The 13006-nt window shown below is 56.5% G+C and overlaps 1 protein-coding gene across 2 annotated transcripts in view; it reads left to right on the top strand.

The window, feature by feature from the left end:
* The window catches only part of AP2A2 (adaptor related protein complex 2 subunit alpha 2), a 75169-nt gene that overhangs the window by 51763 nt on the left and 10400 nt on the right, over positions 1–13006 (top strand). The window contains exons 6-14 of one of the 2 annotated variants that reach the window (XM_040464273.1): positions 284–385; positions 3806–3914; positions 5488–5635; positions 6939–7107; positions 8070–8207; positions 10953–11135; positions 11674–11771; positions 12199–12430; positions 12534–12701. In XM_040464273.1, the coding sequence (XP_040320207.1) occupies positions 284–385; positions 3806–3914; positions 5488–5635; positions 6939–7107; positions 8070–8207; positions 10953–11135; positions 11674–11771; positions 12199–12430; positions 12534–12701 (1347 nt within the window). Of the gene's footprint in view, positions 1–283; positions 386–3805; positions 3915–5484; positions 5636–6938; positions 7108–8069; positions 8208–10952; positions 11136–11673; positions 11772–12198; positions 12431–12533; positions 12702–13006 lie in introns of both variants that reach the window. The other variant, XM_040464272.1, reaches the window with a different exon arrangement.

Below are 13006 nucleotides of genomic sequence, written 5' to 3'. Positions count from 1 at the left end.
GGGCAGCAGTGAGTGCAGCTGCCCACAGGACCAGACAGGTGGCCAGACCCAGAGAAGGGCAGGAGGGCCAGTCGGGATGGGGCCTCCGCTGCCGCAAGGGTCTGGGGCACGTGTCCAGGCTTGCAAAGAGAAGCTCCGAAAAGAAAATGGGATATGTGCGCTCTTGATTGTTAGAGATCTGTGAATCTGGCCCATTTGAAGTTTTATTCGGAAAATGACTTTGCGACGAGAGGCCAGGCACTTTGGCTGCAGTCACAGCATGTACCTGTCGTGTCTGTTCCAGGGTGTGGTGACCGCGGCCACCAGCCTCATTACCACCTTGGCCCAGAAGAACCCCGAGGAGTTCAAGACTTCTGTCTCTCTGGCCGTGTCCAGGTTAAGCAGGGTGAGTCTGTCGACGGGAGTGGGACTCAGGGTGCAGTTTGGTCTCAATTATTTTAAATAATACGTTGGTTTATTAAAGTAAATTATTAAGTTAAATAATTATTAATTATTATTAAATAATAATTATTAAGTTAAATAACTAAATAAAATTATTAAGGTAATTTTAAATAATACGTTGGTTTACTGTTTAGAGTACAAGGTGTTTGGCTCAGTTTGCAAATTCAGGACTGAGGACTCTTCTTGGTTAGGAAGTCTTTGGGTTTCCTTTCAACCTTTTTGTCAGTTGAGAGGTGTCCTGTCTGCACAGGAAGGTGCACGGAGCGAAACAGCCCGGCTCACACTCGTGCTGCCTAGGGTGGGGGCGGGGGCGGGGGCGGGGGTGCCGGCTGGGCCCCCTGCTGTGGGGAGCCCTGTCCTCACTCGTGTGGCCTCGCTCCTTGCTTTCCCTTCCTTTGCTGCCTGAGCGGGTGTCCTTAACTCCGTTGTCTAGCTCCGACTGCGCCCTGAATCTTCACACAGATGGATCCCGCGTATGGGGTGTAGTCTTTTTTGTTTGTCCCGTTATGCTCCACATTGTGGAATGACCGTATTTGTCCTGTGTGCCGTTCGTTCGGTTTTGACGCTGTAGGATTTGTCTGAACACACAGCACACGTGCCCAGCGCTGAGGCGGGTGTGAATCACCTGCTGGGAACAGCTTTGCTGCCTCGGTTGGTGTGTGCGCGCGTGCGCGTGTGTGTGTGTGTGTGTGTGCGCGCGTTGTCCCTGGAAGTGGCGCTGCTGGCTCGTGGGGTGGCCGCGCTTCACCTGAGGGGACGGTGCCACGGCACTCCGCCAGCAGCAGCGTGCACTTCCCGCTGCTCTGCATCTTGGCTTTTTAAATGTTCGCCATTCTGGGGCGTGGCGGGGTCTCGTGATTTACGTGTCCGTTTTCTTCAGGGTCAGTGAGGTTGGGCAGCTTTGCGTGTTTATTGCTTTCTTGAACATCTTCTTCTGTGAAGTGCCTGTTAAGAAGTCTTTTGCCCACTTTTCTACAGAGTTAGCTTTTTTATTGTTTTGTAGGAGTTGTTCTTCTCTACGTATTTTAGATATGAGCACTTTCTTGGTTAGATTAAGTTGAACCAAACAAAATTGCCCACTTTTAACTATTACTGCTCTCTGAAAATGGCATCTCTGTATGCTTCAGTCTACCCTGTGTTTAAAAATCTTGTCCTACTCTGTAACTTGCCGTTTTACTCTCTTGGTGAGGTCTCCTATGGTCGGAAATTCCTCCTTTTAAAGCACCAATCCTTTCCTTTGTGGTTAGTGCTTTTTCTGCCCTACTTATGAGGTCTTTCCCAGTTCTGGGGTTTCATTTAGGTTGACCACCCGCTCTGGGACTGGTGTCTGTATATATCCAGTCCTAAAAGGCCTCCCTGCCCCCGCACCCCCCCAACAGTGCCGCCTTGACCACAAACCATGGGGCTCTGTCTGTGCCTCCTTCCCTTGGTATCATCTCTGTTCATTTTACACAGCGGTGCGCTGTCTTCGTTACTGGAACTTGAGGACAAGTCTTGATGTCTAGTGGGGCACGTGTCTTGTTCCCCCAAGAATCCTGTTGGGACTGCCTTTAATCTGTAGGTCAGTTTTGAGAGAATTCAAATCTTTACAGTATTGAGTCTTTGAATCTGTGGACCATGGCATACCTCTCCATTTACTTGGGTAGTCTTTAATTTTTCTCAATAATGTTTTATAACTTTGTGAGTGGAGATTCTTTTATCTTTTGTTAGATGTCTTTATACAGTTTATTTTTAAAATGCTGTCCTCAAGGATATCTTAAAATGTTATTTGTAAACTACTGTGGGTTGGTTTTAAGTAACTGGTGAAGCCATTTGAGATTGGGGTTTCTTTGTTGGCAATTTCTTTTTAAAAAAATTTTTTTTAGTGTTTTATTTATTTTTGAGAGAGAGAGAGAGGGAGGGAGGGAAGGGCAGAGAGAGAGGGAGGGGCAGAGAGAGAGGGAGACACAGAATCTGAAACAGGCTCTAGGCTCTGAGTTGTCAGCACAGAGCCCCATGCGGGGCTTGAACTCATGAACCGTGAGATCATGACCTGAGCTAGAGTTGGACACTCAACCGACTGAACCACCCAGGCATCCCTGTTGACAATTTCTTATTATGGATTCAACTTGTTTGATAAATTATGAGTCTTTGTATTTTCTGTCCTTTCATTCGCTTTGGTTATGTTGCACTTTCCTGACATTTGCTAATGTGTCTCAATATTCAGATGTATTGACAGAAAGTTACTCTGCACACGGGGGTCCGTGGTGCTGCCTCCTTCCTGGTGTTGATGCGGGTATTTGCACCTTCTCCCTTTCCCGATTAGTCTCGGCAATTCCTCTGATTTTGTTGCCCTCTCTATTATGTTTTTTTTTCTCCCTGGCTAGTTTTGCTTCATATTTTTATTTCCTCTACTTTGTGGGTTACTCTGTTACTACCTGTAAATCTTTGAGGTAAATCACTCATTGCTTTCTTTCTTGTATTTGTTTCAAATGTGTGTGTTTAGAGTTGTGAGTTTTTGAGTGTGGTGCTAGCAGCACGAGATGGCCTGTACTGGCCCCCCTGTCCTGAGGAGCACGGTGCTGCCCCCTGTCTTCCTCCAATGCCTGCCCGTGTGCCCTCTCTGCTTGCTCTGCCCATGCCTCAAACAGCATGGAGCTCACCTCCCTGCAGGAGAGGCCACCTCCTGGGTCCAGGCTGCTGTCTTGCAGCCGAGTATAGGAATTCGGTGAGCCTTCCTGAATGTGTTCACCTAGGACCTAGAGTGTCACACCCGTGGCTTTGTAAGGCGGCGCTCCTCTGACTTCCCTGGCAGACACAGGAGGTGGGGAGGCACTGGGCTGTGTGTTAGTGGAAGCGAAATGTCTTAGGGGCGGTCGTGTATTTGGAAGGTAGAGGGGGTGTCTGCCCTGCCCAGGACTGTGATAGACAAGGAGATGGAGCCATGAATGGAGGAAGCTTGCTGTCTGGCCTCCGGTGAGCTCATGGCAGGGGTCTGTGCTGGAGGGCTTGTCCCTTCTGAGGGGACTGAAGTTCTCCCTTTTGTGTTTTGTTCACTTTCTGCTCCACAAAGGAATGATTGGGTTTCCGGTCTGTTGAATTCCGTAACGGTTCTGGGTCAGTGGTATAGGCTGGTGTGTGCCCACGGAGCGGGCCGGCCGTTGCACAGCAAGAGCGCGTGGGCTGTTCCCCAAAGTGACAGCGGGCAGCTGCTCTCCATGGGAGCCTGGCACGGCTGTGCTCCTTTACCTCTAAAATAGGAGACAACTTAAATGTCCCTATTAGCTCATCGAATGGAACTGTTTCTCAGGTAGTGTGTGACCTCAGGACCACGCCGAGGGCCCTCTCTAAATGACACCCGTCCGCACCCTGTGTTGTCTTACAGATTGTGACGTCTGCATCAACAGACCTTCAGGATTATACCTACTATTTTGTCCCGGCTCCCTGGCTGTCCGTGAAACTTCTGAGGTTGCTACAGTGCTATCCACCCCCAGGTAACAGCTGCCAGGACAGACCTGTCTGAGAGGGGTTTGCTTCAGCATCGTAGGGTTACTCTTGTGTTGTTATCTTTACGAGACTTTTTCTGCTGCTAGTTCTTGTTCTGCGGGTCCTTTATGATGCTGCCACACATCTTGGCTTTCCCAGAGCAGCTGGTAGAGAACTCACAATTTTCTTGGGACTTGGGGTTATCTCTGCTTTTTAGACAATATGGTATCTGTCCTGTGCAGCTTTTTGAAACAGTGTTTTTCAGTAAAACTGGAAACGCTTACAAGCTCTGTATTTTAAGTTGTTAATACTCTGTGTAACCTTAATATACACAGTGGAGATATTTTTCTGTTGACGTTTTATTGCAAAATGTTACTTTTGACTAATACGGCAAGTATCTAGAAACGGAACTCTTTTTAAAGTTTTTATTTACTTATTTTTGAGACGTAGAGAGCGCGTGCGTGCCCGCACGCAAGCAGGGGAGGGGCGGAGAGAGGTGGTGACAGATGATATGAAGTGGGCTCTGTGTGCACAGCACAGAGCCCAATGTGGGGCTCTAACGCATGAACTGAGATCATGACCTGAGCCAAGGGCAGATGCTTAACCGACTGAGCCACCAGGCATCCCTAGAAATGGAATTTCTTGATCAAAGGATGTAGATACTTCCGAGTTGTCCTTTACACTGATTGCTCGTTGTAACCTTTACGTTTTAATCTAATTGGTTTTGTGCAAGATATTTCTTTGTTAGATTCCAGTAATTTTCTCTTACTTCCATACTGAAGTATGAACTGCACACCTGCAGCCGAGCCTTCGTGTGGGGGGACTTCCCTTGAGCCGGAGCAGGACTGGCCTCCCCAGCAGCCACTCCTTACTTCTGCCTCCCTCCCTGCCCGGCCCTGCCCGGCCTGGCGGCCATCCCGCTCCTTCATTCTGAGATCTGGGGTGTCTCCACTCACTCGTGGGTGTGTTTCCCTCGTGACTCTCCTTTCAGGGCTTGGCCACCTCTCTGCTCAAGCCCTGGGGCAGGGGGTGGGGGGAGCTCCCCAGGGCCCTGATGGCGCCCCACCCGCGTCTGCAGGGCTCCGCTCTTCTTGACTGGCTGGGTTTGCTAGCCCTGGGTGTGCTGGGGGCTTTGGGGGACATGCGGTACAGGTTGTGTCTGATATTTGATATTTTTATTGCTTTCTTATTCTTTTTTTTTTGTCTATTATTTCTTTTTTCTGGTTTCATTAGAATTTTTAACATTTCTTTCTCTTTGTTGGTTTTGATAACAGTGTCTCTATTTCTATTGGAAATAGAAAGTGGAGGAAAAATCTTTTGTCCCCTTTCTTTCCAACTTTTATATTTCTTGTCTGCGTCTCCGAGATTTTCTTTTCTCTCTTCTAATTCAACGAAGGTGTTAAAGCATCTCATTTGCATTAAAATGTACATGCAGTGACATCCTCTCTGCTGGAAAGAGCCGAGCACTCTGATGGGGAGCATGTGCCGGCCAGCCGGCTCCCCCTGGTTGTGAGGTGGTGCGGCTGGGGGGCAGGTGGCTCTGGGGGGCCCGGCCCGACAGCGCTCTGTCTCGCCCAGAAGACCCTGCAGTGCGAGGCCGCCTGACCGAGTGCCTGGAGACGATTCTGAACAAAGCCCAGGAACCACCAAAGTCAAAAAAAGTGCAGCATTCCAATGCCAAGAACGCCGTGCTCTTCGAGACCATCAGCCTGATCATCCACCACGACAGGTGCGTCAGCAGTGGGCGGTGCTCTCCTTCCCCGGCCTCTTCCCCGGAGCGTCCTGGGTGACGTCGGGTGCTTACCCGCTCCCCGACACGGACAGGTCGCCTCTGCCCTCCTCAGATGGGTGCGTGCTCCCTGTGGGCTCCTCTTCTGGTCTCTCCTCCGCTGCTTCTCTCTGGCCTCAGAACTCGCGCACCATCTGCCGCGGTGTTACCTTTCCCCGAGGGCCTCTCCTGTTTGTCCCGAGCACCCTGCTGCTGCCTGGCTTCTCCTGTGACCGCACAGGAAGGGGGGCGGGGGGCCTGTCCGCGTGTGTCCCCGTTAGCCTTCCTGCGGCACGAAGCGACGGTCAGCGTTGGTTTGAGGCCTTTGTGGGGATGTGGTGGCGGTGGCCGAGTGTGTCGGCGAGCAGAGAGATTGGGGATGGGGGGATGGTTTGCTTCCTTGCGTTTTCTTCTCAGCTCCTGTAGCCCAACTTCCTGCCTGTGGCCTTGAGCCCAGTGCCTTGTTTTAGCATTCCCGTTAGCGTGCCGGGGTGGCTCCCATGCGGGGCTGTGGGAGACGCCGCCAGGGTCCCCACGAGTGCCCGCTGCTGCACTCCACCCAAGGTGGTGTGGGGGCACGGTAGGCGTGGCCCACCCTCTCCCCGCCACCTTCCGCCTCGACGTTTTTGGACAAACGTAGTTACTTGTGACAGAAACTCAGTCTGAGAGTCCTACTTCAGCAGGGTTGGGAACTGTTGAAAACAAAACTTTAGAGGTCAGAGGAAGCCTTTTGGTCTTTATTGAATGCGTTTAAAGAGCCACAACATCACGAAGGTAAAGCGGAGAGTGAGCAGCAGGGTGGCGGAAACTTCTTGGCGGCTGGCGCTTCGGGACCCACCTCTCGTGTCTGCCTCTGTGCACGCGGCTCTCGGGACTCTTCCCACGGCAAGGCCCGTGTTCAGCCGTTCACCACGGCTGGCTGCCTCTGGCTGAGGTGACGTTTCCGGCCGCTCGGCGAGAGCCCGGAGCGTTCCCTCCGCCAGCTCGGCACCGAGGCTCAGGAGGAGCTTGGTTTGGGACGGCGCCTCCGCCGCCACCGCCTCTTTGAAGTTGTGGAATCCTGCACGCGAGGGGGCAGCGAGCGGAGCCGCTGCGAAACTGACCTCAGGGTTTAGGTCTGTGGCTTCCGGTGTGGGGGCCCCGAGGTCTCCTCTAGCAGTGCCGTGGCCGCGAATGCCACCCGCCTCGCCGACCTGTGCGTGGCCCTGTCTGTGAGGCTCCTGCCGAGGAACCCCCAGCCGCCCCTCTTCTCCTGCCCGTGCAGTGAGCCAAACCTGCTGGTGCGCGCCTGTAACCAGCTGGGCCAGTTCCTGCAGCACCGGGAGACCAACCTCCGCTACCTGGCCCTGGAGAGCATGTGCACGCTGGCCAGCTCCGAGTTCTCCCACGAAGCCGTCAAGACGCACATCGAGACGGTCATCAACGCGCTGAAGGCGAGTGCTCTGTCCTCGGGACTCTCGCTGCCGTGTCCCCGGGGGTCTGTTCTCTGTGAGGCGGGCTGAGAGCACATAGTACCCAGCGCCGAGTCCCGCACGTACCCGAGTCACGATAGGTGTTTGGATCAATGCAAACGGTTCTTTTTGGTAGAAAGGTAAAACATCTCGTCCTTGTCTCTGAGGAAACTCACCATGTGCAAAAGAAAATCCGTTTTTCTCAAGGAATTGAAATTCCAGAGTTGAAGAGCCAGGTTGAGGTTACTTGCGCCTGTTACCTGCCTTTGTGAGCCTCCAAAGCAGGCGGTGTGGGCTCGCTCCGCAGGCTCGGCCGTGACCGCACCCCTGCGTTCTCCTTGCCGCGCTGGGTCCGCTGGAGAACGCGAGGCCGGGGGGAGGCCACAAAGCCCCTTGTCCTGTCCCTGGCCTGACCCCGTTCCTTTGTGCGCTCACATTTTTGGTGTGTGTTTGAACGAGAGGCCACACAAGGGCCTGGCCCTGCTTTTGGTGTTTGTTATCGCTCACTGCCAGTTTCAGAAAGACTTGCCCTTGCTCTGCCCCGTGGTCCTGCAGCGGTGCTTCCCGGGGCTGTCCCGTGCCGAGGAGCAGCTAGGGTCTTACTCCGCAGCAGAGGCTGAAGAGCAGGTGTGGGGTGGGGCCCGAGAGCAGCGCTCTGAGAGGCTCCCGGGGGAGGCAGAAGGTGCCAGTCTGTGACCATACAGGAGAGGCCTCTGACTGCCCCCCAGGGACGGAGCTGGATTCCGGGTGGGGAGAGGCAAGGAGCGAGGGGCTCCGTGAGACCTGTCTGTCGCGGGGAGGGGGGTGGTCCCGAGATGCAGCCGGGGGAGCGGGGGCAGTGCGCAGTCAGGCGTTGGGACGGAGTCGGGTGCCTGAGCCGCGTGGCCTGGTCACCTGGCCCGGGCTCTGCTCGTGCGGCTTTTCACTCTGCCTCGCACCCCCAGACGGAGCGGGACGTGAGTGTGCGGCAGCGGGCCGTGGACCTCCTCTACGCCATGTGTGACCGCAGCAACGCCCAGCAGATCGTGGCCGAGATGCTGAGCTACTTGGAGACGGCCGACTATTCCATCCGGGAGGAGATTGTGAGTCCGAAGGCCGCCGCGCTGCCACCGCAAGACGTCCTTTCCTTAGAGTGTGTGATTCTGCCCTGGCGCTTGATCGGGAATCCGCTAGGTCCCGGGTCGAGATCCCTCTGCTTAAGCTTCCAGGCCGCGTTCTCAGGGGAGCCTTGCAGGCTTTTGGAAATGACTTGAAACAGCCCTTGCTAACAGGGACCCTCACAGTGAGGTAGTTTTGCAACGCAGGTGAGTAAGAGTGCAGACTTGTGGGCACCGCTCTGTACGTTTGACCCTTGCCTTACTGCTTATGTGCTCAGCCTGTGCTCCTGCCTCTCTCGGATGCATCGAGCTCAGCCACCGTCGGCGAAGCGGGTGTGCACGCCAAACAGATTGCCAAGAGTTCCGCAGATACTTATCGTGAGAAGCGCTGATCATGATCCAGGTAGCCTGTGGCCAGCAGAGAGGGGCCCCGAGCGTGTGTGTGATTCACAGAGGGCTCAGTGTGAGCCTGTGTGAAGGGGTCAGCTGCTAAGGTTAGCGGTCCCGCAGCCTCTCATCCTATGAAAAGTGTGTCTTATTTGTCTTTCTGGGGAGCGAAGTGCAGTTGAGGCCTCCTTGGGAACTCTGGGGGCAAGTGCCCAGCGTCAGAGCTCCCCACGGCTGACTCTCAGCATTGCTCCTGGGCTGCTGTTGGGCTTGGAAATGAGAGGCTGGGAGCTTCTGAGCCGATGTGGCTCCGCATATAGCTGGACACTCAGGCTTCTAGGGGATCATTACTGAATGGCTCTGGCCCCTGTGGCCAGTCTGGGGCAGGTGCTGGCTCTTCAGTGCCGAGTGGCGTGGCCTAATTACCACGTGGCCATGCTTCGATGAAGAGCGGGGCTGGCCTGGAGAAGAAAGAAGGTCAAGGAAGGCTTCTCAGAGGAAGCAGCCCTGGAGCTGAACCGCTGAGCAGCCAGGAGAGAGGACGCAGGCGCTTCGGGGGGGACAGGAGGGACAGGGGTGACCAGCCAGGAGAGAGGACGCAGGCACTTCGGGGGGACAGGAGGGACAGGGTGGAAGATCTAAGAATAGACGTGCAGGGAGAGGGGAGTCCGTTGTGGGGTAGGGGTGGGGTCACATTTAGAGTGTGGCCAGGCAGCAGGGCCTGGGCTCCCGTTTGTGTGGGTGCAGCAGGTTCTGGGGACTGTACTCACTGGGGCACTGTTACCATTGTGGTTCTGTGTGTCCTGAGCTGAGACAGAGGGGCCATGGTCTTCTGTGTCATTAGGTGGGTTTTTTTTGTTTTTTGTTTTTGTAAGTCTTGTTTATTTTTGAGAGAGCTAGAGAAAGAAAGTGAGAGAGAGAGAGAGCACGCAAGCTCGAGCAAGCAAGGGAAGGGGCAGAGAGAGGGGGGGAAGAATCTCAAGCAGGCTCTGGGCTGTCAGTGCAGAACCGGACGCAAACTGTGAGATCATGACCTGAGCTGAAGTTAAGAGTTGGACGCTTAACCGACTGAGCCACCCAGGTACCCATGGGTAGGTTTTTAAGGTTTTGAATGTTAACCGGTTCCGTGTTGGCTCTTACTCCCTTTTACATGGTGAATGGCATTGCTCAGTTAGCTTCAGTCATACGAGGGGTAAGACAGATCTTCTGAGTTCGCGGTAAATGCTCTGTCTGGCCGTCTGTCCAGCCTGGTGTGTCGTATCATGCGTCCTGTGGTTGTGTTAGCTGCTGGGCGTCCGTACCTGGACGTGCTGCTTGCCCTGCCCACGGCGGGGCCTTTCTGTCCACGAGGAGTGCAGGTCATAGGCAAGATGGTGGAGCGCCTGTAGCGTGGGTGAGGATTGGCAGAGGCAGGGCTCTGGACCCCGGGGGGGCCTCGGGAGTCGCTGTCATGGAGTGCTGGGGGGTTTCTGCAGGAGGTGGCAGTGAGCTCGTCCTGAGAGGATGACAGTACTTGGGGGTGGGCAGCTGGGCGGCAAGGAGGTGGCTCCGTCCGGTGGGAGCAGGGCATGTATGGCAGAGGCAGTGAGGCTGCTGTCCCGTGTCACGGTGAGAGGCCCCGAGTGCTCAGCTTCGGGGTGAGCTCTGGGCTCGAAGGATTGAAGCCGAAGGAGGGCAGTGATGCGGCCTGAATTTTGGAATGATGCTCTAGGATCACTGTGGAGGGTTGCCACGGAGGCCAGAGAATGGGCAGAGCAGGTGGGTGGTGGTCCAGGCCCCAGCAGGAGCTCTGGGGGCGCATTCAGGAGGGCAACACAGCAGGGAGGTAAAGACAGGCAGCTGCGTGAGGGGGGGGGCTTGGTGCCCTAAGAAGGTGGCGTGGGTGGGGGTGAGGGTCTGCTTTGGGTCAGCCCAGTGCCATTGCCCCTGGGCAGTGTATATGGCCTGCAGAGTCCTCTGGAGGGCGTGGGGGTAAATGAGTGGGTGGGGTCCCCCGTGCAGAGTTGAGGGAGGCTGGCCAGAGCAGGAGAACCCAGAGAGCCCTGCCGCCCTGAAGGCGGGCTTGCTGGGAAGGGCTGCCCAGGCTCTGGTCCGTGGCAGTGCAGGGTCGCCATGACCCGGCTGGACCGTGTCTCTCCCGGTCTGTTCCTGGAGGGCAGTTTGGCTTTCCCCAGTGAAATCTGCAAATCTCAACTTTCTGGGCTCCCTTGAGAATGTGGTGGAAGCTTCTTGCACACCCGAGCTTTGGCACATGCGTTCAGGTCCTTCCGAGGCCCTCGAGTTGACGCGGCGCCGGCGGCTGTGGGGCCCGGAGCGGCTGCCCTGAGCGTCCGCACCCTGCAGGTGCTGAAAGTTGCCATCTTGGCGGAGAAGTACGCTGTGGACTACACGTGGTACGTGGACACCATCCTGAACCTGATCCGGATCGCCGGCGACTACGTGAGCGAAGAGGTGTGGTACCGCGTCATTCAGATTGTCATCAACCGTGACGACGTGCAGGGCTACGCTGCCAAGACGGTGTTCGAGGTACGGCCCGGACGCGCCCTCGGGATGAGGCGTGGGGTTCTGGCGGGCATTGCCGGCCTCCCTGTGTCTCCTGCCCACCGTTCTGGGAGGTCCCGGCTCCTATGCTGTGGACACCACCTCTGCTTGAGCCTTATCTCCTGCACGTGCAGGGTCTCCGTTGGTGAGGGGCGTGTGCCCCTGGAGGATGCTGGTGTGCACCTGCCCCCGCCTGGGGCCTGAGTAGAGCATGGCTGTTGTTCCAGGGCTGGCACTGGCCGCATCTCTGCCTTTGGCGCTTCCCTGCTGCTGACCTACCTGCCGAAGTGGCGGGAAGGCAGGGAAGGGCCAGATACTAAAGCCAGAGGGTCTCAGGGCAGCTCCGGTGGAAGCTTGCACTAACGTGAAAAACGGGCCGTGCGGGAGGGCGGCCTGAACCCCGTGTGGGCCTGGTGCCTCTCCACCTCCTAGCGACTTTACCCTGTCGTCAGACGCCTCCCGGCTCTTCTACCTGTGCCGCGTGCTCCTGTGCATCAGGCTCACAGTGCTCACGGTTTCACAGGCTCTTCAGGCTCCGGCGTGCCACGAGAACCTGGTCAAAGTGGGAGGCTACATCCTGGGAGAGTTTGGAAACTTGATAGCTGGGGACCCCAGATCCAGGTGAGAGACCCCGTGGGAGCCGGGTGAGCACCGCGCCGTGATGCCGGCTCCGTGCTTCCTGGTTCCTACCTGGCGGCCGAGGGGAGGTTGACAGGTGTCCTCACCTGCTTGTTGGGACAGCAGGGCAAGAGCACTTCCGCTCCGGATTCGTGTGTTTTTATTCTCGTTCAAGCCGTACAAAAGTCAGGAGTCTTGTTGACAATAGATGCGTGGTCACGTGGCTCCCACTGCCACAGGGAAGCGTGCTCTTGTGTGGGACAGGAGGCGCACGCCTGCCTGTGCGCCCTGTCCTGCGTGGGAGCGGTTCTGGTCTAGCGTAGGGGCCGTTCCCCAGAGCCACTCCTCGCTCGCGGCCGTGGGTGAGGTGTGTGGGCGCAGGAGCAGGGGGACACGGACGACGTGCTCCCGCCCCGTCTGTGCCCCACAGCCCCCTGATCCAGTTCCACCTGCTGCACTCCAAGTTCCACCTGTGCAGCGTCCCCACCAGGGCGCTGCTCTTGTCCACCTACATCAAGTTCGTGAACCTGTTCCCGGAGGTGAAGACCACCATTCAGGACGTGCTGCGCAGTGACAGCCAGCTGAAGAACGCCGATGTCGAGCTGCAGCAGCGGGCCGTGGAGTACCTGCGGCTCAGCACGGTGGCCAGCACTGACATCCTGGTAGGCCCCGGTGGCTCGGAGAGCCCCTGCCGCACCGTCCCTCGCCCTGGGGCCGGAAGCCGCGGGGCTTTCCGCCGCCGTGACTCCGGGCTTCTTCCTCCAGGCGACCGTCCTGGAGGAGATGCCTCCGTTTCCGGAGCGCCAGTCCTCCATTCTGGCCAAGCTCAAGAAGAAGAAGGGCCCGGACACAGCCACGGGTCTGGAGGAGGCCAAGCGGGAGAGGAGCGCCGCTGTCAACGGGGGCCCCGAGCCTGCCCCGGCCAGCGCCGCGGTGGGTCCCTTTCTGGTGGCGACGCCCGCATAAGCTCCTGGGTCGCCGGGTCCCCGAGATTCGGCACCAGCAGAGCGTTTGCCCCCTGGGGAGAATGTGTTGTTAGGTGTGAGGTGTGTGCCGAGAACGCAGTGGTGGGACCCAGCCAAGCCCTCGCCTCTCCTTCACCTCTGACCTCAGAAGGGGCTTGCCCCCCCCCCCCCCCCCAGGCGCCTGGGCCTCATCTTCCGGACTGGTCTTCAGACTGCCGTCTCGGGCCTAGAGTCCCCTCCCATCTCCTCTCTGTCCTGAGTGGTTCAGACGAT

Source organism: Herpailurus yagouaroundi, unplaced genomic scaffold, assembly GCF_014898765.1.
Source record: "Herpailurus yagouaroundi ecotype Mexico unplaced genomic scaffold, PumYag 438, whole genome shotgun sequence".
In the NCBI taxonomy this organism is placed as follows: domain Eukaryota; kingdom Metazoa; phylum Chordata; class Mammalia; order Carnivora; family Felidae; genus Herpailurus; species Herpailurus yagouaroundi.
The sequence above is the reverse complement of the archived record's forward strand: the minus strand, read 5'-3'. Positions and strand labels throughout refer to the sequence as shown.